This window comes from Hyla sarda, chromosome 4, assembly GCF_029499605.1.
Source record: "Hyla sarda isolate aHylSar1 chromosome 4, aHylSar1.hap1, whole genome shotgun sequence".
Classification (NCBI taxonomy): Eukaryota; Metazoa; Chordata; class Amphibia; order Anura; family Hylidae; genus Hyla; species Hyla sarda.
In genome coordinates this window covers 315,802,814-315,829,479 of record NC_079192.1, presented here as the reverse complement: position 1 = coordinate 315,829,479, position 26,666 = coordinate 315,802,814, and the positions used below count along the sequence as shown (strand labels likewise).

Sequence of the window (26,666 nt, the reverse complement as noted above, 5' to 3'; positions counted from 1 at the left end):
AGTGGATCTTCGGCGCCGGTCCCCGTCGTTTCCCCGTCCTGCCCCGCCTATTGTGGGTGGGCAGGACGGGGAAAAGGAAAGTAAAACCCCCCCGCCCCCGATCTGCTATTGGTGGTCGCGTCTAGACCACCAATAGCAGGGATAGGAGGGGTGCCACCTCACTCCTATGCCTTCAGGGGGATCGTGGGTGTCTTAGACACCCGCGATCCCCCTTACATTCCGGGTCACTATAGACCCGTAATGACCCGGAATCGCGCAAATTGCAAGTGTGAATTCACTTGCGATTTGCCGCGATCGCTGACATGGGGGGGGTCTGATGACCCCCCTGGGAATTTGCACGGGATGCCTGCTGAATGATTTCAGCAGGCATCCCGCACCGATCCCCGCCCGGCGGGGACTAGAACTGCCCATGACGTAAATGTACGTCCCTGGTCCTTAAGACCCAGGGTGTCGGGACGTACCGTTACGTCATGGGTCCTGTAGGGGGTTAAAGTGACTGTATTGCCTAGATTGATATATTTAGATACTGAAAGATGTTCTATTTTTATTTTCTCTATCGGCTCCATTGGGGGACACAGACTCTGGGTATATGCTGCTGTCTCTAGGAGATTGACACTATGGTAACCAAAAAGTCGGCTCCTCCCAGCAGGATATACCCGCCTCCAGGCCACTGAGCAATCCAGTTTTTGCTTAGTGTCTTAAGGAGGTGGACATGGTCTGGTTTTCTCCAGACCAAGTCTCATATTTTATTTTATTAGGTTTAGGGAATGTTAGTTTTTTTTATTCCTTTTTATTTCTGTTTTCAGGTGGGGACTCAGGAACGCAATGTTCACTGTTTCCCCATTGCGAGAGATGGCAGGCATCTTGGATGTACTGTTAACCCCCTCTCGCCATCGGTCAGCGCTTGGGGTTGTACCTCATGGGTCCGGGTCCCCCTACCTCCCTGTTCGCCTCGCTGAGCTTGGCTTGCCGCAGGTGAAAAGGCTGACTGAAGACTACAGTCAGAAGACTTCTTTAGGTATGTTCTTCAGCATGAGGGGAGTATCTTTTCTCCGTAGGTCTTGCAACAGCTGGAGACCCTCTGTTTTTGGCCTTATCCTGCAGAAGCTGGGGCTGGCCGGAGTTATCTTATTTCCCTGTAGGGGGATTGTTTTTTTTTTTTTTTTTTATTATTGGGGGAGCAGTGGCTACAGTACAAGCACAGTAAGGGGGCACTTTATTCAGTGTGTGTGTGTGTGTGTGTGTGTGTGTGTGTGTGTCGTAAGGGGGCACTTTATTAAGTGTGTGTGTGTTTTTCATAGTGCACACGCCGCAGGCTTCCTCTGCGGGCGGATGCACTTTTTACTTTCACTTTCGGCAGCCGCGGCTGCCGACGGCACTTCGCCCGCTCCGTCCCCGGGCGCACAGAACTCACTGCAGGCGGCGTGTGCGCTCGGGGTTCGGAGCGGGCGCCATTACACAGGGAGTCCCGCGGTATCCTTCGGTGGCCCGGTGGACATTAGCTCCGCCCACCTGGCCGCATACGCTCCTCGGTAACGCGAAATGGACACCAATCAGCGCGGTGCGCGCGCTGGGGCCATGTGGGAGCCTATCACAGAGCTCCTTGTCCTGACCCGGCCTCTTCCTTCTACTGGCCGGCTTCTCTTCCCTCAGCACGGTGCGGAGTTCTCCTCACAGCAGCTGCCTTGGGACACAGACTTGGGTGAGACTGTTCATTTTTTTTTTTTTTTGTCATGTCAGTGCCCAGAACTGTTCCTCCCTCTAAGCAGATATCGGGAATATTAGTTACCCATTATGCTTGTAAAAACTGCTCTGCAAAAATGTCAGGTTCTGCTGAACCCACTTGTTCTGCCTGCTCCACTGCTCCCCCAGACCCCACTTCTATTTCTAACCCAGGTGCCCCCTCAGACCTGGGGTTCGGCCGCCCCTCCAGCCTGGGTTTCCTCCCTCTCCCAGTCTATATCCGACTTGGCACAGGTCTCCCGTTCTGTGGTGACTGCCTTGGAGAGGTCTACCCTTCACCGGCCCTCTAGAAGGTCCCGTTCCCCTTCTCCCTACGCTTCGCATAAGCGTAATAGGGGTGTCTCCTCTGACTCATCCCCCGAGTCTTCTGGTAGACACGGGCGTTCCTCTTGCAGGTCTCGCCCGACCACTTCTTCAGGCCACACGCGTCACTCTTCCAGAGGACGTTGCCGCTCTGGCTCTCCTGAGCCACGTACCAGGTCTGAGTCTCCCTCTTCCAGGGCCGCCTCTACTCGTTCGCACTCTCCTGGCGAGCTTGCGGCCGAGGGTTCCAATTCGGCATCCTATTCGGAGGACCGTTCGGACTCAGTGGACACGGTGAACTCATTGGTTATGGCTATAAGAGACATCTTTAACCTAGAGGACTCAGGAACTTCGGACGCAGCTCGGGAAGTATCCTTTCATCGTGCCCGACCAGCACCCAAGGTGTTCAGCTCTCACGCTGAATTTGAGGCCATTCTAGAATCTATCAGGAAGGAGAAAAGGAAGTTCCGGCTCCCAAGGCTGGATAAAACATTCAAGTTTATTTCTTCATATTAAAATCCAGTGCATGAGCAAGCAATAAAAGCAATGTAAGGGAGAACAACACCGAACGCACCGACGCGTTTCGACTTAAAGCTAAGTCTTAGTCATGGCAACTACAAAACCCAGCATGACTTCCTTTTATATCGTCATATCCCATAGGAGGGGAAGAAACACCCATGGGTGTGCACCCACAGGTGAGGAATACAATGCAAAACAGTCCCGTTAAATGTAACAACCGTAATCTAATGTTAGAACATGAATGCAAAAATGAATGTATATATAAATAAATAAACATACATCTATACACACTTGACATCATGAGAGATGTATAATAACTAATATATATATGACAAATCATGTCTATAATTGAGTCCGGACGGGAAGCGTGAATCCATGCACAGGATCCAAAACGCCTCCCGTCTGAACAGGGACTTGCACCAGTCCCCTCCTCTACGAGGAGGATGTACTCTCTCCAGACCTGTAACTTCTATCCTGGGAACGATGCCATCATGTTTTTCTATTATGTGTTTGGCTATGCCCGACATGGATCTATTTGAAAATTGACCTGGTGAAGGTAAATTGAGATGTTCTTGTATTCTGATTTTTAATTTTCGACTGGTACATCCAATGTATTGGAGCATACATTCTAAACAGGTAATGCTGTATACAACGTGATGTGTTTGACAGTTAATGTAACTTTTAATGTTATAACTCATGTTAGTGACACATGATTTGAAGGTGTTAGAGTTAGTCATAAGCTTGCCAGGGCCAGGCGTACATCCACACAAGATTCTGTATATTCTGATACATGTAAAGACATTAGAAAACGCCTGAGAGATAGGGGATATAACACACACACTATAGCAAGAGCAGAGGGTATCGTGAATTCCAAACCGCCGGGATACTACCTTAAAGATAAATTAACTAATAGACACCCAGACACAGAAAATAATTTAACTTTCACCACCTAATTTTCCAATCAGTTTGGGGAAATTAGAAATATCATTTATAAACATCTACCGGTCTTACATCATGACCTCACCATGTCCAAGATTCTACAGGCAAACAGTATTAAAGTCGTTCCCCTAAGGGCCAGATCCCTACACGCTCAACTGTCACCTAGTGACATCACAGCTCATAATACACAGGGCAATACCTGGCTTTCCACCAAAGGGAGTTATCAGTGTGGAAGAAATAGATGCAATATCTGCAAGCTTATGACTAACTCTAACACCTTCAAATCATGTGTCACTAACATCAGTTATAACATTAAAAGTTACATTAACTGTCAAACACATCACGTTGTATACAGCATTACCTGTTTAGAATGTGTGCTCCAATACATTGGATGTACCAGTCGAAAATTAAAAATCAGAATACAAGAACATCTCAATTTACCTTCACCAGGTCAATTTTCAAATAGATCCATGTCGGGCATAGCCAAACACATAATAGAAAAACATGATGGCATCGTTCCCAGGATAGAAGTTACAGGTCTGGAGAGAGTACATCCTCCTCGTAGAGGAGGGGACTGGTGCAAGTCCCTGTTCAGACGGGAGGCGTTTTGGATCCTGTGCATGGATTCACGCTTCCCGTCCGGACTCAATTATAGACATGATTTGTCATATATATATTAGTTATTATACATCTCTCATGATGTCAAGTGTGTATAGATGTATGTTTATTTATTTATATATACATTCATTTTTGCATTCATGTTCTAACATTAGATTACGGTTGTTACATTTAACGGGACTGTTTTGCATTGTATTCCTCACCTGTGGGTGCACACCCATGGGTGTTTCTTCCCCTCCTATGGGATATGACGATATAAAAGGAAGTCATGCTGGGTTTTGTAGTTGCCATGACTAAGACTTAGCTTTAAGTCGAAACGCGTCGGTGCGTTCGGTGTTGTTCTCCCTTACATTGCTTTTATTGCTTGCTCATGCACTGGATTTTAATATGAAGAAATAAATTTGAATGTTTTATCCAGCCTTGGGAGCCGGAACTTCCTTTTCTCCTTCCTGATTGCTTCACCTGAGGACTTGGCCTCAGAGACCATCCGGAGCTCCCGCTGGTGCAGGTGTATTGTGCTATTTTCCATATACCTTGGAGACGACTGGGTGAGCTGATTTTTTTTCTCTATTGTTACTCCATTCTAGAATCTGCCTGGAAGCTCCCTGAGAAGTTTCAGGGACTGAAGAAAGTCCAAGCGCGATATCCTTTCGCCAAGGACCTTGTTTCCAAAGTGACTTCCTCTCCGTCGGTGGATCCTCCGATTTCCCGCCTCTCTAAAGCTACTACTTTGCCGCTGGCGGATGCAGCTGCCTTCAAGGATCCTGCAGACAAAAAGGTTGAGTTGTTAGCGAAGTATGCCTTTGAAGCAGCGGGTTCTTCCCTGCTCCCTGCCTTCGCCTGAACCTGGGTGTCTAAGGCCCTCTCGGTTTGGCAGTCCCAACTCCGTCAGGGCATTCTTTCAGGTTCTCCCTCAGAAGAACTGTCTGCTCTGGCCCTCCAATGTTCCAAAGCTGGAGATTTCCTGTGTTCTGCTTCCTTGCACTCAGCTCGCTGCGCTGCCTTTGCCACCGGTAATCTAGTGGCCCTCCGTCGTTCCATTTGGCTTAAAACTTGGAACGCGGACGCTGCAGCTAAGAAGTCTTTCACTGAGATTCCTTTTACTGGCTCCCGACTTTTTGGCAAGCGCCTGGATGAGATTATCTCTGAGGCGACAGGGGGCAAGAGCTCTTTATTACCTCAAAACAAGTCTAGCACTTCCTTCTGCAGGAAGTCTTCCTCCTTACTGTCCTTTCGGACGTCTGGCCCTTCTAAAGGGTCCAGCCAGGCACCTCCACGGGACAAGAAGGTCCCCTTTTTCAAGGCGCGTCCCTCGTGGAAGTCGGACACCAACCGTCCCGACCGTTTTGCGGCCAAATCAGGCAACCGCAAACCCACTTCTGCATGAAGGGACGCCCCCACCCGCAGCTTTTTCTCGGGTGGGAGGTCGCCTCTTGCTTTTTCGAGATGTTTGGACCACGCACATTCAGGATTCCGGGGTCAGGGACGTGGTATCCAACGGATACCGGATAGAATTTGCCTCCCTTCTGAGGGATCGTTTTTCCAGTCCCGTGCTCCCCGGTCTCCCTCGCTTGAGAGGGAATTTCGGGAGGTTCTTCAGTCCCTTCTCGTCCAGGCTGTCATTGTCCCAGTTCCTTCAAGGGAACGCTTTCGGGATTTTTATTCCAATCTTTTCGTGGTCCCCAAGAAAAACTGCTCTGTGCGGCCAATCCTGGATCTCAAACGTCTCAACCAACATCTTCTGATCCGCCATTTCCGAATGGAATCTCTCCGTTTGGTGGTGGCATCTATGAATCAAGGGGAGTTTCTTTCCTCGGTGGACATCAAGGATGCCTACCTTCACATTACAATTTTTCCCGGGCACCAGCGGTACCTCCGCTTTGCGGTTCCGGAAGGTCATTATCAATTTGTGGCTCTCCCCTTCGGTCTGGCCATAGCACCACGAGTCTTTAGCAAGATTCTGGCGCCTGTGGTAGCTCTGTTAAGGTCAAGAGGGGTCTCAGTGATACCCTACTTGGACGGCCTTCTCAGCAAAGCCCCCACCAGAGCCCAGGCTCTGGAGAATGTGAGCCTCACTCTTCAGACCTTAGGTCGCTTCGGGTGGATGGTCAACTGAGACAAGTCGGTTCTTTCCCCCACCCAGTCTCTGGTCTTCTTGGGGCTTCAGTTCGACTCTGCCTCAGCTCTGATTCGCCTTCCGCCGGACAAACGTCTGGCCCTCTTGTCGGGAGTCCGCTCTCTCCGGACTGCGCTGGTGGCTCCGCTCCCCTCTTCTTCAGGGACGGACGCCAGCCTGTCGGGCTGGGGGGATGTTTTCAGGAATCAGGCGTTTCAGGGCCTCTGGCCTCCCCAAGTAGCCCTTCTTTCCATAAACGTTCTGGAACTGAGGGCGATTTATCTGTCTGATGCATTGGGAGTCCCTGCTTCTGGGTCACCCTGTCCGTGTCCAGTCGGACAATGCCACGGCCGTGGCATACATCAATCGGCAGGGCGGCACTCACAGCTCAACGGCCATGTCCAAGGTGTCCAAAGATCCTCCTCTGGGCGGAACGAGTGGTTCCAGCCATTTCGGCGATTCACATTCTGTGAGTTCTCAATTGGGAAGCGGATTTCCTCAGTTGGTCCTCCCCGACCCTGGAGAGTGGTCTCTTCTTCCGGAGGTGTTCGTGCAGGCCTGCGACCTCTGGGGTAGCCCAACGTGGATCTCTTCGCGTCTCGACACAACCGGAAAGTTCCGAAGTTTGTGTCAAAGACAAGGGACCCCCTGGCTCTAGCCGCGGATGCCTTAGTAATTCCGTGGTCAAGCTTTGTCCTGCCCTACCTGTTCCCTCCTCTCCTGCTCCTTCCCAGGGTTCTGAGGAAGCTCAAGGCGGAAGGAGTCCCGCCATTCTGGTGGCTCCAGACTGGCCTCGAAGGGCATGGTACGCTGACGTGGTCTGGTTTCTGGACGAAGTTCCGTTCCACCTTCCTCTTTGTCCAGACCTACTGTCACAGGGTCCCCTTTGACACCTTACTTTACAGTCGCTGCATTTGAAGGCGTGGCGGTTGAGACTGCGGTTCTAAGGGTCCGCGGCTTCTATTCCCAGGTAAATCGCTCCATGCTTAGGGCTCGCAAGCCCTCCTCTGCTAAAATTTACCACCGTACCTGGCGGTCTTACTTTCGTTGGTGCAAAGCTCAATCTTTTTCTCCAGTTACCTTTTCCGTGCCCCGTCTCCTTTCCTTTTTTACAGTCGGGGTTGGAGCTAGGACTGTCTCTCAGTTCCCTTAAGGATCAGGTTTCGGCCCTTTCTATTCTTTTTCAGCGTCCTCTGGCTTCCAATTCTCGTGTCCGGACCTTCCTCCAAGGAGTGGCACATGCGGCCCCTCCTTACCGGTCCCCTTCTCCCGCACTTTAACCCCTTAAGGACCCTTGACGTACGCGTACGTCATGACACCCTGGTACTTGAGGACCCATGACGTACGCGTACGTCATGGACAATTCCGGCCCCCGCCGCGCACCGGGTGGGGATCGGACCCGGATGCCTGCTGAAATCATTCAGCAGGCATCCCGTGCAGAGACCCAGGGGGGGTTATCAGACCTCCCCATGTCGGCGATCCCTGCTATTGGTGGTCTAGACGCGACCACCAATAGCAGATCGGGGGTGGGGGGGGGGGGGGGGTTACTTTCGTTTTCCCCGTCCTGCCCACCCACAATAGGCGGGGCAGGACGGGGAAACCCGACACGGACCGGCGCCGAAGATCCACTTACCGATCCCGAGGCTGCTGGCGACGGAGATCGGCGGGCGGCGACGTCGTGCGGCTGGATCCTAAGGAAGCCGGTGAGTTGCCATCTGGAGGGTACAGTCTGAGACCCCTAGATAGTGGTCTCTAACTGTAGCCCTCCAGATGTTGCAAAACTACAACTCCCAGCATGTCCAGACAGCGGTTTGGGCATGCTGGAATATGTAGTTTTGCAACAGCTGGAGGGCTACAGTTTGAGACCACTATATAGTGGTCCCTAAACTGTAGCCCTCCAGATCATACAAAACTACAACTCCTAGCATGCCCAAACAGCTGTTTGCTGTCCGAGCATGCTGGGATTTGTAGTTTTGCAACAGCTGGAGGACCACAGTTTGGAGATCACTTTGCAGTGGTCTCTAAAACTGTAGCCCTCCAGATGTTGCAAAACTGCAAATCCCAGAATGCCCAAACAGCTGTCTCGGCATGCTGGGAGTTGTAGTTGCGTACCTCCAGCTATTGCATAACTACATCTCCCAGCATGCCCTTTGGTGATCAGTACATGCTGGGAGTTGTAGTTTTGCAACAGCTGGAGGCACACTGGTTGGAAAATACTGAGTTAGATAACAGAACCTAACTGAACGTTTTCCGACCAGTGTGCCTCCAGCTGTTGCAAAACTACAACTCCCATCATGCACGGTCTGTCAGTCCATGCTGGGAGTTGTAGTTTTGAAACAGCTGGAGGTTTTCCCCCCCAGGTGAACGTACAGGGTACATTCACACGGGCAGGTTTACAGTAAGTTTCTTGCTTCAAGTTTGGGCTGCGGCAAATTTTTTGCCGCAGCGCAAACTCCTAGTGGGAAACTTCCTGTAACACGCCAGTGCGAATGTACCCTAAAAACAGTACACTACACTAACACATAATAAAGGGTAAAACACTACATATACACCCCCCTTACACTGTACCCCCAATAAAAATTAAAAACGCATTGTACGGCAGTGTTTCCAAAATAGAGCCTCCAGCTGTTGCAAAACAACAACTCCCAGCATTTCTGGACAGTCAGTGACTGTCCAGGCATGCTGGGAGTTTAGCAACAGCTGGAGGCACCCTGTTTGGGAATCACTGGCGTAGAATACCCCTATGTCCACCCCTATGCAATCCCCAATTTAGTCCTCAAATGCGCATGGCGCTCTCACTTCAGAGCCCTGTCGTATTTCAAGGAAACCGGTTAGAGCCACATATGGGGTATCTCCGTACTCGGGAGAAATTGCACTACAAATTTTGGGGGGCTTTTTCTCCTTTTACCACTTATGAAAAGGAAAAGTTGAGGTCTACACCAGCTTGCTAGTGTAAAAAAAATAAAAATAATTTACACCAACATGCTGGTGTTGCCCCATACTTTTTATTCACAAGCGTTAAAAGGAAAAAAAGACCCCCAAAATTTGTAACGCAATTTCTCCTGAGTACGGAAATACCCCATATGTAGGCGTAAAATGCTCTGCGGGCGCACAACAAGGCTCCGGAATGAGAGCGCACCATGTACATTTGAGGCCTAAATTGGTGATTTGCACAGGGGTGGCCGATTTTACAGCGGTTCTGACATAAACGCAAAAAAATAAATACCCACATGTGACCCCATTTTGGAACTACACCCCTCACGGAATGTAATAAGGGGTACAGTGAGCATTTTCGCCCCACAGGTGTCTACATTTTTCATTTGCACAGCCCACTGTTCCAAAGATCTGTCAAACGCCAGTGGGGTGTAAATACTCACTGCACCCCTTATTAAATTCTGTGAGGGGTGTAGTTTCCAAAATAGGGTCACATGTGGGGGGGTCCTCTGTTCTGGCACCACAGGGGGGCTTTGTAAACGCACATGGCCCCTGACTTCCATTCCAAAAAAATTTTTCCCAAAAGCTCAATGGCGCTCCTTCTCTTCTGAGCATTGTAATGCGCCAGCAGAGCACTTGACGTCCACACATGGGGTATTTTCATACTCAAAAGAGATGGGTTTTCGAATTTTGGGGGGCATTTTGTCCTATTACCCCTTGTCAAAATTTTAAATTTGAGGGAAAACTAGCATTTTAGTGGGGAAAAAAAAAAATCGTTTACACATCCAACTATCACAAAAAGCCGTCAAACACCTGTGGGGCGTTAAGGCTCCCTGGACCCCTTGTTACGTGCCTTGAGGGGTGTAGTTTCCAAAATAGTATGCCATGTGTTTTGTTTTTTTTTGGCTGTTCTGGCACCAGAGGGGCTTCCTAAATGTGACATGCCCCCCAAAAACTATTTCAGAAAAACTCACTCTCCAAAATCCCACTGTCGCTCCTTCCCTTTTGAGCCCTCTACTGCGCCCACCGAACACTTGACATACACATATGAGGTATTTTCTTACTCGAGAGAAATTGGGTTACACATTTTAGGAAGATTTCTCTCCTTTTAACCCTTGTAAAAATTCAATAACTGGGTCTACAAGAAATTTTCTCCTTCAATTTGCTGCTATTCCTGGGAAACACCTAAAGAGTTACCAAACCTTATGAATGTCATTTTGAATACTTTGAGGGGTGCAGTTTTTATAATGGGGTCATTTGTGGGGTATTTCTAATAAGAAGGCCCTTCAAATCCACTTCAAAACAGAACTGGTGCCTGAAAATTTTCGATTTAGAAAATTTTGTGAAAAATCGAAAAATTGCTGTTATACTTTGAAGCCCTCTGATGACTTCCAAAAGTAAAAACATGTCAACTTTATGATGGAAACATAAAGTAGACATATTGTATATGTGAATCAATATATAATTTATTTGGAATATTCATTTTCCTTTATAAGCAGAGAGCTTCAAAGTAAAAAAAAAAATGCAAAATTTTCAGTTTTTTCATCAAATTTTGGAATTTTTCACCAAGAAATGATGCAAGTATCAACAAAATTTTACCACTAACATAAAGTAGAATATGTCACGAAAAAACAATCTCGGAATCAGAATGAAAGGTAAAAGCATCCCAGAGTTATTAATGCTTAAAGTGACTGGTCAGATGTGCAAAAAATGGCCGTGTCCTACAGTGAAAATTGGCTTGGTCCCTAAGGGGTTAAAGACCTCTTTATTATTTGGTAAGTTTTCATGTGTGTATATAGAAAGGTTGTGGTCCTTTTTTAAATGTATTTAGACATTTTTTTGTCATTTACAGAAATTTGGTGATATTGACGACTTGAAGGAAGAAGAGTTTCCACCGACTGTCATTTTAACATTCAAGACAAGGCAAGAGGCTGAAAATGTAAGCAAAAAAGATATCAGGCTTTTTGTAGTTTCCCTACGGTATTTCCCCAAGGTGCCACATAACTGATGTTGGATTGAGATTATCTGTGAAATGTATAGATTTGTTTGGAAATGTAAATATAAAGAAGACGTGGCTTCACAGCAGAACCACATCCACCATCCACCATTCACCTCATATGGGAGGCATACAGAGCAGGTCAATGTGGGCAACCAGTGTGAAAGAGTCCAGCGGCGGTGCTAGGAAACATAGGAAGGTGACACCGCAGCATAAATACAAAAAAAAGACTTCTCCTGCAGTCACTGCTGAAATAGTGACTCTACTCCTAACTGGAACAACCGGCGGACGGAATACACCTCTTCTACGTGGAGCGCCCCACACAGGAGATATGTATCCTGTCCACCAATTCTTAAAGTTAGGAACCCAGAGTCACTATTTCAGCAGTGAGTGAAGTCTTTTTTTTTTTTTTTTTTTTTTTTTTTTTTTTTGTATTTATTTGGAAATGTACTGATTTTGCATTTCTTCAGTTATGTACTTGAATACAAAAAAAAATCCAGCTTTGTAAAGTCTAGTATACCCAGTCCTGTTATGTTGGCTTAAAAAAGGAAACTTCACTTTCAAACACTAGAGTGTGCTATATGGACTTTTCTATCGTTTTTAGTATAAACCTATAGAAGTAATGCTTTCGCTTTGCTTGTGTAAGCCATGGATTAGATCAATAAAATACATATTGGGGGAAATTTATTAATGTTGGTGTAGGTAGAAGTTTTTTGTAGATCATTTTGGTTGCACTAGATTTGGTGCAATTGCATCAAAGTTACCATAATTGTGCAGGGCACATGATAAAGTTTGTGCAAAGTTCAAATTCTTCACACAGTTCTATTTATACACCTGAGCTTCACCTCACAGGAAAAGTGGACACAGGGATTTTGTTCTATTGCTTTGAGGTTCCATAGGATTCCATAGAAAACGGTAACTGTCAGGCTGTTACTGCTTGGTTGGTATCTGGCTGATACTGAAAGTAGGGGGAACCACAAGCCTTTTATATATATATGACACTTAAAAATGGGGGGGGAAACCCTATGAAATATATATATATATATATATATATATATATTTCATAGGGTTTCCCCCCCCCATTTTTAAGTGTCAGCCAGATACCAACCAAGCAGCAACAGCCTGACGTTACCAGGGTGGACAACGACCATTGTTACTGGCCCTCCCCAGCCTAAATAACGCCAGCCTGTTACCACCTAGGTGCGCTATTTTTGATGCTCTGGGCCTGTTGGTACCGGCTCTTCCCGGCACCCCTGTGGCGGTGGGTACCGGGGTAATAATTGGGTGTTAGCGCTAGCTGATTTTGGGGCTAACGCTAAGCCTCGGCTTAGTAATGGATTCTGTCTAAAAGACGGCTTCCACTACTAACCCTGAAAATTCAATTATAAAAAACACAACACATTGAAGAATATTTTTTATTTAACTCCTTGGTGCTGTTCGGGATCGCCGCGGTGAAATCGCGGCATCCCGAACAGCTGTAAAGACAGCAGGAGGGTCCCTACCTTCCTCCATGCTGTCCGATCGCCGAATGACTGCTCAATCCAGGCATGAGCAGTCAAGCGGCAAAATCATTGATCAATGGTTTCCTATGAGAAACCATTAATCAATGTAAAAGATCAGTGTGTGCAGTGCTATAACAAAAATAAAGATCATTTAACCCCTCCCCTAATAAAAATTTGATTCACCCCCCTTTTCCCAATAAAAAAAACTGTAAATAAAAATAACCATATGTGGTATCGCCGTGTGCGGAAATGTCCGAATTATAAAAATATATTAATTAAACTGCACAGTCAATGGAGTAAGCGCATGGTGAAAAAAAAAAAAATCACACAGAGTAGGTAAACTCCATTATGCAATCATTGCCTAATACTTGGATTTTAATATGGCAAATATTCAACAAAAGTGGCTTCTCCAAGTGATAACAGCTGGTCCCCTGGAAGCTAGAGTCCCCCTGTTCCCTGGGTTGGTTAACTGCCAGTAACAAGTCACTATAGTATGGTCGTCTGTGCAATCTCCTTTACATACATAATATGAATTATAGATTGTCGGCAGCACATGCCTGTTTACATTGGGGTATTTGTGCTGAAATTTTTTATTGACTTATAAAAGATTTACTCAATGACAAACAAGCATTTTATTGTTTGGTGTTTGCACTTGGAAATGATCAAGAATCAAGAACGTTTTTGTGTGAAGGATCACACAAATAAACGTGCTGGATTTCTTTTCCTGTGTAAACAGCTCTTTAAAGGGGTTGTCTCAAGTTGGCATTACAATTTTACTCGTCACCTCTGGCCGGTTTGCAGCCACCACAGGTGGTTAGAAAAGTCACAAGCAGCGAGCTGATGAAGTGAAGTTATTCTATTTGTGTAACTCCCATTGACTTTAACCCCTTAAGGAACAAGGGCGTACAGGTACGCCTTTGCTCCCTGGTACTTAAGGACCAAGGGTGTACCTGTACGCCCGTGGGAACTTCGGTCCCCGCCGCACGCCGGGCGGGAACCGGACCGGGGTGACTGCTGATATCTATCAGCAGGCACCCCGCGCAAAACACTACATATACACCCCCTTACACTGTCCCTCCCTCCCCCCCCAATAAAAATTAAAAACTTATTTTACAGCAGTGTTTCCAAAGCGGAGCCTCCAGCTTTTGCAAAACAACAACTCCCAGCATTTCTGGACAGCCACTGACTGTCCAGGCATGCTCAGAGTTTAGCAACAGCTGGAGGCACCCTGTTAGGGGTGGAGTTTTCAAAATGGGGTCACATGTGGGGGGGGTCCACTGTTCTGGCACCACGGGGGGCTTTGTAAATGCACATGGCCCCTGACTACCATTCCAAACAAATTCACTCTTCAAAAGCTCAATGGCGCTCCTCCTCTTTGAGCATTGTAGTTCGACCGCAGGGCACTTGACGTCCACACATGGGGTATTTCCATACTCAGAAGAAATGGGGTTACAAATTTTGGGAGTATTTTCTGCATTTAACCCTTGCAAAAATGTGAAATTTGGGGGGAAACACATTTTTGTGAAAATATATATATATTTTTTTACATATGCAAAGTTGTGAAACCCCTGTGGGGTAGTAAGGCTCACTTAATTCCTTTTTACGTTCCTCAAGGGGTCCAGTTTCCAAAATGGTATGCCAAGTAGTTTTTTTGCTGTTCTGGCACCATAGGGGCTTCCTAAATGCAACATGCCCCCCCAAAACCATTTCAGAAAAACATACTCTCCAAAATCCCCTTGTCGCTTCTGAGCCCTCTACTGCACCTGCCGAACACTTTACATAGACATGAGGTATGTACTTACTCGAGAGAAATTGGGTTACACATACAAGTATACATTTCCTCCTTTTACCCCTTGTAAAAATTCAAAAATTGGGTCTACAAGAACATGCGAGTGTAAAAAATTAAGATTGTGAATTTTCTCCTTCACTTTGCTGCTATTCCTGTGAAACACCTAAAGGGTTAAAACACTGACTGAATGTCATTTTGAATACTTTGGGTGTGCAGTTTTTATAATGGGGTCATTTATGTGGTATTTCTAATATGAAGACCCTTCAAATCCACTTCAAACCTGAACTGGTCCCTGAAAAATTGTGAGTTTGAAAATTTTGTGAAAAATTGCTGCTGAACTTTGGAGCCCTCTGGTGTCTTCCATAAGTAAAAACTTGTCAATTTTATGATGCAAACATAGAGTAGACATATTGTATATATGTGAATTTAAAAAAAGTATTTGGAATATCCATTTTCCTTACAAGCAGAGAGCTTCAAAGTTAGAAAAATGCAAACTTTTCAATTTTTTCAACAAAATTTGGAATTTTTCACCAAGAAAGGATGCAAGTTACCACAAAAATTTTCCACCATGTTAAAGTAGAATATGTCACGAAAAAACACTCTCGGAATCAGAATGAGAACTAAAAGCATTCCAGAGTTGTTAATGTTTAAAGTGACAGTGGTCAGATGTTCAAAAAACGCTCTGGTCCTAAGGTGTAAAATGGCCTGGTCCTTAAGGGGTTAATAGTAGTTGCTCAAACGGCTTAGCCCTGTAAGCTACTCTATTTACGTAACTTCCGGAGTTGCTTAAACAGAATAGTTCACAGAGCTACACAGTTTGTACAACTCTCATTAATATCACTGATAGTTATGCAAATTGTGTAACTTCCCTGCTTTGGCTGCTTTCAGCTTTCCCACCACTTTGTCCACACAGGCAGAGCGTTTACAAAAATAGCCAAAATGAATTCTACATAAATACAAAAACAAACAGAGCTCATAGGATTACATGGGCAAGTGTGTATTGTAACACTTGCAGGTGGCCATTCACATGGCGGTGTTGTGCATATGCCACAACAACTATGATCGCTTGTAATAAAGGATTGCTGTGCTGCCCCTAGGAATCAGATAGGACCTCCTGGTCCCCATTATCGGAATGTGTGATAAGACAGAGTTCTTCGGAACAAACACTTTGGATTCGATATTCACTCTTGACAGTCAGACAAGTGTATTTTTTTTTTATTCCATAAAAACATATACATACACTAGTGCTATAAACATGTTTTAAATGGGCACTGTTAGATATAAAAACTTTTTATATGTTGTACATCTTGGCAAAACAATAGTTTTTCTAATATACCTCTTTAAAAAAAATCACATTTTATTAAAGAAAACTGCCTTGGAAAATCCCACCACTAGGGGTCCCCATACCTCCTGGGACACTTGAGTCCCACAGCAGCATGAGTGTGTCCAAGGATCATGGACACGAGATGGCTGATTGACAAGGCTGCAGGAGGAACACAGCCTGCTGCAACACTGCAGTAACATAGTTTTACCAAATATGTGCATCCAGCTGTTGCAAAACCACAACTCCAAGCATGCCTGGACAGTCAGAGTAAAAGAACAAGGGCTTCATAGGGTAAAACCAATTATACCCGGTGTGAGAGAACAAATGGTAAACTGCTCACCCTGGGTGGTTGTGTAGATTCATACACAACAATGTTTCAGGCACAATAAATGAATGGTCGTCTGCTGCCCTCCAGTAGATATCATCAGATGAAAGTGCAGAGAATGGCTTCAGTAGAGGTAACGGCTCAAACAGCGTTGACTGGACAATCAAAGCACTGCTACAAAAAAGTTATCCAATCACTGTACCTCCAACTATTTCAAAACTACAAGTCCCAGCATTACAGTCATAGGAACATATAGAAAATGTATGCATAAAAAACTACTGTACTTTTAGCACTAAACCTTTGCACAAATTTAGGAAGATTTAAGTTATACACTCGCCATATTGTCTTTGGTAATATAGTGCAGGCAATCTCCAATAATAATCAAAGCAGCTGCATTTAGGTAGAGAATGAACATAAGATGTGACCAAATATATGCATTTTTATCTATATTCGAGGGTGTGACAGCTACCGAAACAGCTGAGTATCAAGTAGTGATGCATTGTTACAGCCAATATCCTGAACAGCTATTCTTTTTTTACTCAGCAGCTATGGGTCCACATCAGTGTTATTGGAAGGGTTGACTTCTAATTTTTAATTTATTTTTGTTTCTTTATTAGGCTGCTAACCAAGGTTCGAAATTTAAAGGTCGAAAGCTTATAGTATGTTGGCACAAACCGAAGACTCCTTCCTTATCCATAGAGGTTGAAGAAGAGGAACCTAAGGAAGAGGTATGACTTGCGGTCAAAACGCGAATGTTTGTTTTATAACATGGATCCATAAGTTATTGTGCCCTAGACACATACCTTTTTACTGCGTGTTGATTGGACCCCCCTTTTCCCGAGAGATAGGGCTTTATATTTGCATCTTACGTTGGGCGGCGATCTAATTCTATAAATGGACCTGCAGAAGAGTACCTTGTGCCCCTGGAGGCCAGCTGATGGCGAACTGTCTGCTTAGTACGGCAGCCTGTGAGGTCCAGCGTGCCAGTGTATACTGATAGTTATACTTGGCTGCAGTACAGATGTACTACTTGGTAGTATAACCTGTGAAAAACTGCTAAAAATAGTTGTATAATATATACTATATTATAATAGCTTTTTCAAAAAATTAATAAAGTAAATAAAAGAATATATTCGCCTTTCCCAACAAAACCCTATTTTCTTTCCCCCCCCAAAAAAATCTCCTCAAAGCTATACATAATAGGTATTACCATGTTTGTTATGACTTAATAAAATAACGATATTTATCACGCATGGTAAATGCTAGGGATCGACCTATATTGATTTTTTAGGGCCGATACAGATACCGATAATCTGTGGACTTTCTGGCCGACAGCCGATAACATATACTGGAATATTGATATAAGTTATCGGCTATTTCAACACCCAACTTCTTCCAGCTCCATTTTCTCTGCAGAGTCTGACGCCCGCACATCATTGGCTCCTCACTTTGTCAGCATTTCCTTATCCTCTGTATGAAGACAATAATCATAATAACCCTGCCAGACACTGTGCCACCTGAATCTAATACAGGCAAATACTGTACCCCCTGAATATAATACTGCCACACACTGTACCCCTGAATATAATACTGCGACACACTGTACCCCTGAATATAATACTGCCACACACTGTACCCCCTGAATATAATACTGCCGCTCACTGTAGCCCCCCTGAATATAATACTGCCACACATTGCACCCCCCTGAATATAATACTGCCACACATTGCACCCACTGAATATAATACTACTACTACTAATACTACTACACACTGTGCTCTCTGAATATAACACTGCAGCGGTGCGCAGATCGCAGTTTACCTTCGCAATATGGCGTGGTGACGCAGAGGTAGTCAGGCCAGCAGGCACCACATGTGATGGGACGTACCTCACCAACTGACTCTTGATCTTATCAACCCCCATCCTTGGTCTCTTCACCCACCCGCCCAAAAAAAAAAAAAACTGTCCGTGGTCTCCTCACTAGTACCCCCCAGCCTCTCTCCCACCATCCTGAGAAGTGTGTGCAAAACCACTCTCTTATTGGGGGTGACTTGCTAATTGCCTATAATTTCCACCTGTTGTCTGTCCCATTTGCACAATAGCATGTGACATTGATTGTCAATCAGTGTTGCTTCCTGAGTGGACAATGTGATTTCACAGAAGTGTGATTGACTTTGAGTTACATTGTGTCGTTTAAGTGTTCGCTTAATTTTTTGAGCAGTGTATAATGCCCCATATTTGGGAACAGGGGCCCAATCAACACTAGGCGATATATAATCGCCTAGTGTTGATTGGGCCCCTGTTACCAAAATATGGGGCATTATACACTGCTCAAAAAATAAAGCGAAAAAAAATATATAAAAAAATATATATATAAACCAACATTTTCATGTTAAGCACAAGTCCTCTAAGAAGATTGATGATGAACTGTCCATTTTAAGTCTTTGCTTGTAATGTGTGACAATACTGATCTTAATCAGTTGAAACCCTACTACACTGCTCAAAAAAATTAAGGGAACACTTAAACAACACAATGTAACTCCAAGCCAATCACACTTCTGTGAAATCACACTGTCCAATCAGGAAGCAACACTGATTGACAATCAATTTCACATGCTGTTGTGCAAATGGAACAGACAACAGGTGGAAATTATAGGCAATTAGCAAGACACCCCTAATAATGGAGTTGTTCTGCAGGTGGTGACCACAGACCACTTTTCAATTCCTATGCTTTCTGGCTGATGTTTTGGTCACTTTTGAATCCTGGCAGTGCTTTCACTCTAGTAGTAGCATGAGACGGAGTCTACAACCCACACAAGTGGCCCAGGTAGTGCCGGTAATCCAGGATGGCACATCAATACGAGCTGTAGCAAGAAGGTTTGCAGTGTCTGTCAGCGTAGTGTCCAGAGCATGGTGGCGCTACCAGGAGACAGGCCAGTATATCAGGAGACGTGGAGGAGGCCGTAGGAGGGCAACAATCCAGCAGCAGAACCACTACCTCCGCCTTTGTGCAAGGAGGAGCACTGCAAATTGATCTCCAGCAGGCTGCAAATGTGCATGTGTCCACTCAAATGGTCAGAAACAGACTGGGAGCCCATTGTCCACAGGTGGGGGTTGTGCTTACAGCCAAACACTGTGCAGGACATTTGGCATTTGCCATAGAACACCAAGATTGGCAAATTTGCCACTGGCGGCCTGTGTTCTTAACAGATGAAAGCAGGTTCACACTTCTGTGTGACAGAGTCTGGAGACACTGTGGAGAACGTTCTGAATGCAACATCCTCCAGCATGACCGGTTTGGCGATGAATCAGCAATGGTGTGGGGTGGCATTTCTTTGTGGGGCCGCACAGACCTCTATGTGCTTGCCAGTGGTAGCCTGACTGCCATTAGGTACCAAGATGAGATCCTCAGACCCCTTGTGAGACCATATGCTGGTGCGGTTGGCTCTGGGTTCTTCCTAATGCAAGACAATGCTAGACCTAATAACTATGTGTAAATATATCAGGGGACAGTACAGAGATCTCTCCCATGATCTATTTATACCCAGGACTGTATCTATAACAAGGGGGCATCCTCTACGTCTAGAGGAAAGAAGGTTTCTACACCAGCACAGACGGGGGTTCTTTACTGTAAGAGCAGTGAGACACTGGAATTCTCTCCCGGAGGAGGTGGTCATGGTGAACTCTGTAATAGAGTTCAAAAAGGGTCTGGATGCATCTTTGGAGGGTAATAACATTACTGGTTATGTATACTAGATTTAATGGGACAGAAGGTTGATCCAGGGATATATTCTGTTTGCCATATTGGAGTCGGGAAGGAATTTTTACCTCTAGTATGAGAGTTTTTTGCCTTCCTCTGGATCAACTCAATAGGGACTTATTAGGGTTATAGGTTGAACTTGATGGACTCCGGTCTTTTTTCAACCTTATGAACTATGGCCCAGATTTATCAAACTGTGTGAGAGAAAATATAGAGAGATTTTCCCACAGCAGCCAATCACAGCTCAGGTTTCACTTTACCTCAGCTTGTTAGCTGAGCTGTGATTGGCTGCTGTGGGAAAATCTCACTATTTTCTCTCACACAGTTTGATAAATCTGGGCCTATGTTACTATGTTACCTCATGTGGCCGGAGTGTGTCAGCAATTACTGCAAGAGGAAGGCATTGATGCTATGGACTGTCCTGCCCGTTCCCCAGATCTGAATCTGATTGAGCACATCTGGGACATCATGTCTCGCTCCATCCACAAATGCCACATTGCACCACAGACTGTCCAGGAGTTGGTGGATGCTTTAGTCCAGGTCTGGGAGGACATCCCTCAGGAGACCATCCGCCACCTCATTAGGAGCATGCCCAGGCATTGTAGGGAGGTCATATGGGCACGAGGAGGCCACACACACTACTGAGCCTTATTTTGACTTGTTTTAACGACATTACATCAAAGTTGGATCAGCCTGTAGTGTGGTTTTCCACTTTGATTTTGACTGTGACTCCATATCCAGACCACCATGGGTTGATAAATTTGATTTTCATTGATAATTTTTGTGTGATTTTGTTGTCAGCACATTCAACTATGTAAAGACGAAAGTATTTCATATGGATTAGCTCATTCATTCAGATCTAGGATGTGTTCCCTTTATTTTTTTGAGCAGTGTAGTTCATTACCTTAGAAGACATTATTGCATTCCTGTCACATAATAGTTGATAGACACTATTGTTTTCAGAATGGCCATATACTAAATTGTACCCTCATTTTTAAAACGTTTCGTTATTGCACCTAATTCTTACCTCCCCTTTTTTTCTTTGTCACCAGGAAGCAGAGACTTCAGATACATTTCTTCATGAAGACGATGATGAGGATGAGGATGAAGATGAATCTCGTTCTTGGCGAAGATGAAAGCACCAATGAAAAAACAGAAATGTACATAAGTTAATTTTTTTAAGATGTGTTTACTGACATTTTTACTATAGAAACCTGAGGAAGAAAGAAAAGAAGTGTGAACCCAAATGAGCCAATAATTTTCTCCTTGTCACGGGAAGTAAATATCTTGATTGTGTAAATTCACTACGTTTAATGCTTTTCTATGAAAGCCAAAGGCTATAGACTGTTTGTGTTTATGTTTTTTATTTTTCATTTTAATATACATGATCCTACATGGAGAGTAGGGTGAGAAATATTTTTGGAAATCTTTAAAGCTCTTTTTTTTTTTTTATTACTATACATCTACCAACTTTTGAGCAGATTCTCAGTAACAGAAGTATTTATGCCACACATCCCATAAAGCACAGCTGCAAATTAACGTTTTGACCAATAATCTTAAGAACCAACTGGTTAATATTAAAAGAATACCTATAAAATGTTCACCCATACTATTGCTACCACAGGTACCTAAGGATTTGAAGTGGAAACTAATAACCTGACAACTTGTGCCAAATTTGGCTTTCTGTATTGCTGTATGATTTCTATGCTATTATGTACTTGGAAAACAATTTAGGATCTGAGTGCACTTTTTTTTTTCTTTGTACATATCTGCCAAAGCATTCTTTGCCATAATTGACATAAAATCAATGATGCAGATGGTGTGCTTAGCATAGCATATACTGGCTATTTCCCAGTTCTGTATCATCTAGGAGATCTCAATTATCTTGTCAGATATCTCATAGGAAACAAGTATACCTAGGCCGAATTAGCTAAAGTCCCAGGTTTAAGTGTCTTAGTCAGATAAGTCTTTGCATGTTGTTTGGATGATTTAAACCCTTCTGCCCCCCATAAAATATGCTGGTTGTCATAGTTTTAAAGAGAACCTGTCCTAAGGTTTAAACACAGTTTAAAGGCTGATATTGCACTACTTCTATTGGATTACCAAATCACATTAGCAACCCCTAAAAAGCGATATGCAGTGTAGAGGTTAAGCTTGTGTGACAGACTCCTCCAATCTGTGATAGAGTAAAGACTTTTTCCACGGCTTATTCTCGGTTGGGTGAACGTTCATAAGAACGCATGTTCCCCTTAGCTGGCCCATGTAAAAGGGCCAGCAAGGAACTCTTTTGTGTGTCAAATGAAACGTTTGCCATCTGCCGCACATTATGTAAATGGAATATGTGGCTGGCAGTGATGAATTTAAAAGGCCACATGAACGATTAAGCCTTGGGAAGGCCCGGAGAAAAAGAACTGTGGGTGATCGGTGCCTGTTATCTGTCTAAAAGGTCCTGTTCATAACCTGTTAAGCCGTTTAGTGAGTACGCTGCTTTGGCGGCCAGCACATACATTATAGTGAATCCTTTTTGAGAGGACCATCTAAAATAGCATTGAAAAGGTCTTCTAGGTTAGGTGGTACTCTAAAAAAAAAAAAAAAAAAAAAAAAATGCTCACTATGCATAGTAGAGATCACAAAATGTGGTCTTCTGAAAGAGGTGGCCATTTGAAGATGTTTCACTGTAAATGTATCTGCAGAACCCGACTTACTTGACCAAAGCCAAAAAAAGGCTTTTGGGCAATTATACCTATACAGCTGTATGTATTGGTGTGTACTCATTTACATGTGTTGCAAGGTTTTAACATGATATGAACAGGTCCTAAAGCTTTGAAAGAATTTAATTAATAGAATGTTTGTTTTTAAGGGTATGAAATATGCACATGGAGTAAACATTTCACTTCAATCTCATTTAATGTAGCCAGCTCCAAACCAAGACATGTGCCTTGTAAGTTTACAGTACAAGCTAGTAAATGAAAATGTTATATAACTGGCTTAATTTGCGAACTTTTTTTGCGCTAGTTTTCATTGCTTGATTTTTGGAAGCTTTTTTTTTTTTTTCTTTTTTGAAAACTGCAGTCACTGCCAGGCCCTTGCAGGCAACATTGGTAATGTCTTGAAATCTTTATATATGATAAAAGACTAGGGAAGGGGACAAAAGATATAGATATATATATATATATATATTATGTACAGATGTTTTCTTAAGATGTATAATTTTGTACATAACTATCTCCTTTCTCTGTACTAACAGAGCATTTAAATTGATGCCCAAAAAGTTTTATTTTTCTATCAGCCGTAGGGAGAGAGGAGACCAACCAAATAATTTTCAGAAAGCAGCAAGTTCTAAGTTGTGTCCACAGCTACAGCAAGCTAAATATGTGTCACAAATGATCCTGTAGTTTCCATATAAACCTTTTACGGCTTATGATTTGTTCTTTATTCTTGTTTAACGGTTTATAGTAGATTGAATTGTAAACTATTTTACATGTCCATGAAAGGCTATACCAACAAGTCAGTCTCTTGATCCTATGGTAGGATCATGTGTTGCTAAAATGTGACATGTTTTTAAGGAGTTAATTAAAGGGGTATTCCGGGCAAACACATCTTATCCCCTATTGAAAGGATAGGGGATAAGATGTCTGATCCGGGGGGGGGCGCCGCTGCGTCTTGCAGTTTTGGAAACCGCCGGGCTTCCGAGACGGGGACGTGACGTCACGCTCCCTCCATTCATGTCTTATCCCCTATCCTTTCTATAGGGGATAAGATGTTTTTGTCTGGAATACCCCTTTAAGGACCTCTTATGCAGAGTCCTAGGCCCTCTATCTATCAAGGGTTAAGATGTCTTACTGTGTTGCTACTGCTTTAAGCATATTACTGTATTCATAGCATTGAAAGCCTACACCAGTGTGGCATGAAAAAAGTTTCTTGGCCCTTGTAAACAAATGGTCCATATGTGTGCGCACACAGACCTTCATTTAATGTGTGCCACAATTGCAGTTTAGAGTGCCTTGCAAAAAAAAAATCAGCATTCTACAATACAGGCTTTGGGTAATGTAAAAGGTACACTTTCAGTAAATTGGGGAAAAATTAGGTAAAACTTCCAACCCCAAATTATTTTTATTGCCATCATAAAATGCTTTCTAGTCTTCCTGTTTGTTTCATCTATTGGTACTTAGTGAAAGATAAATGATAAAATGTTTGATAAAAATATTGCAGAGAATATATGCTAAAGGTTAGTAAGTGACTGACTGTCCCAGTTCTGATGGCTGTTCATTATACAGTTCCATGCTGGGACCAAATGTGTAAATCCAAAGACAGCCTTAACTGATATGTTTGACTCAAACCATTTTCCACATGGAACTGTGTTTAGGCAGCCGAAGGCCAAATGTACAAATGCTGTTTTGGAACAGTAACCAAAAGCACGAGGGAGTCATAACTGGCATAAGCTGTATTACCAGACACAATTATATCTGCATCGGGCACTTTCTCAAGCCATACACTTAGAATGCATTGTCTATTATTCCAGCCTATTTAATATGAACTTAAAAAACAAAAACATATATATATATATATATATGCGCACCAGTATGAACTGTGGTGTGTATTTCTGTTAAAAAAAAAAAAAAAATATATATATATATATATATATATATGTATATATATGTATATATATATATATATATATATATATATATATATATATATATATATATATATATATACTTTAAATGTAGTTTTTTTTGTCAACCAGATCTATATGGGGGGAAATTCCTTAAGGCTGTGTTCACATGCTAGTAACTAGCAGAGGGGTAACTATCCATGGACTCATTCAAACTAATGGTAGCATAAATCCCACGGCAAACCCACTGCTAGTTACTAGCGTGTGAACCCACCCTAAAGTGGTGCAAAGTGGAGCAGCTGCCCATAGAAATAACATGTATTATGGTTTAAGGGCCCATTTGAAAAATACTCAGTCTTTTTGAAGTGGATAGCTGTGTCACTTAGTACTATTTGATACATTTCCCCCTTATGTGTATGGTACTAAAATGATTAAAGGGGTTATCCATTTACCACAAAGAAAATCATGTTACTGCTCACAAACGTCTTGTATTCAATAGGCCTCCTAGTTTAAAAAATTTTTTTTTTAAACTATAACTCCTGGTTTTCCTTTTCCTCCTCTTAAAGGGGTACTCCACTGGCCAGCGTTCGGAGCATTTAGTTCCGAACGCTGTGTGTGCACTGTGGGGGTTGGCCTGGCCCCTTCGTGAGACCACGCCCTATCAATGTAAGTCTATGGGAGGGGGCATTACGGCTGCCACGCTCCCTCCCATACAGTAACATTGAGGGGTGGGGCCTGACATTGTAAGGGGGCGTGGCCAACCCCGCAGCACACGTACACAGCGTTCGGAACTAAATGTTTCAACGCTGGCCAGTGGAGTACCCCTTTAATGAGTATTTCCCTTGGAATAATGAGGCAATGCAGCACAGAGGAAACATGGCTGGCTTACCAGTCACATTTGATGACACGTGAACACAAAAGGAAAAAGAGAGTGATCTTATACACCTGGGCCTGTGTCTGTTCTTCCCAAACAACGAATACATATATTATTTTATGCATTAAGAACATTGTTTTCTGCAGCTGGATAGCCCCTTTAACTTATTTGTCAGAATCCATATAAAATCTGTTTTTAGGGTACATTCACATGTATAGCATCTGCTGCATATTTTCTGCAGCTTATTTTTCTTTTGCATTGACTTCAATTGGTAGAAAAATCTGCTTAAAAAAATATATGCAGCAGATACTGGACATGAGAACATACACTTAAACATCTTCTCTTTTTAGGACGTTTTCACACTTTCACACCAATTTTAATGTTATGAGCAAATTTGGGTTTTTGAAGAAAATGCTGTTTGGCTAATTATCGTGTTTATTTTTATTTTTACCTTTTGACAAAATTGTATAACGTGTGTAGGCATAAAAACAACTCAATTGTTTTCTTTACTTTTGTGGATAACATTGTATGTATGCACCTTTCCTGATGGTAGAAAATATTGAAATGCACCAACTTAAGTGTGTTTATAGAAAAAGGAATTTATCCCTTGCTCTTTTAACACAGAATTCAAACACAGTACAGGATCAACATGGGCAAAAAATGAGCTCTTTCTTTAGATGGTTTCACACAAGGGTAATGTGATATCAAATCTTGGCCCAACAATGGGTCTGATGACTCCAACTAGCAGCATCATTGGTATAAATGTACTTAAAACTGCGGTTGGGCCAGGATTTGTGCTCATATTACACTTGTTTGAAATTAGCCTTAGACATGTAATGTAAAGGATCATGTGGGTAGGTTTGGTTCTTCTGATGTACAGTCTACTTGTATTATAGTTTTTACAATATTGTAACTTGTGTCATAGTATGATAGACAATATTGTTGAATTTCTAATTGTTTATACATTTAAAATTCATGCTATGTAATGTTTGTTTTTATTGACCTTTTTTTTTTTCAAGCTGAATTTCTTAAAGCATGTTCACTTTTGCAATAAAGAAACATGGTTCAGTGGTTCAAAACAAAGAGAACAAGGCAAAACAAAAAGAAAAACAGACAAACAAAAAAAAAGACAAAAAAGAAAATATTCACATAAAACTATACCACACATTCTATAAATTTGGAACAAATATGAACCACTCCAGAAAGTTTTACAGCTAAACCTGTTGTCGTGTCATTTTATTTTTCTGGATGATGCAGGTATGTGATGGCATTGTGGGGGATTTTTAAGTTTAATATGTTTGTTATACTA

General features: G+C 43.3%; 1 protein-coding gene across 2 annotated transcripts in view; it reads left to right on the top strand.

Moving 5' to 3' along the window:
- RBM27 (RNA binding motif protein 27) overlaps positions 1 to 24,429 on the top strand; it is a 115,415-nt gene extending 90,986 nt beyond the window's left edge. For both annotated transcript variants that reach the window (XM_056574882.1, XM_056574881.1), the window contains exons 19-21: positions 11,025 to 11,111; positions 16,726 to 16,836; positions 20,921 to 24,429. In XM_056574882.1, the coding sequence (XP_056430857.1) occupies positions 11,025 to 11,111; positions 16,726 to 16,836; positions 20,921 to 21,004 (282 nt within the window). In that variant the 3' untranslated portion in view covers positions 21,005 to 24,429. The remainder of the gene's footprint in view (positions 1 to 11,024; positions 11,112 to 16,725; positions 16,837 to 20,920) is intronic.
- The last annotated feature ends 2,237 nt before the right edge of the window (positions 24,430 to 26,666 follow it).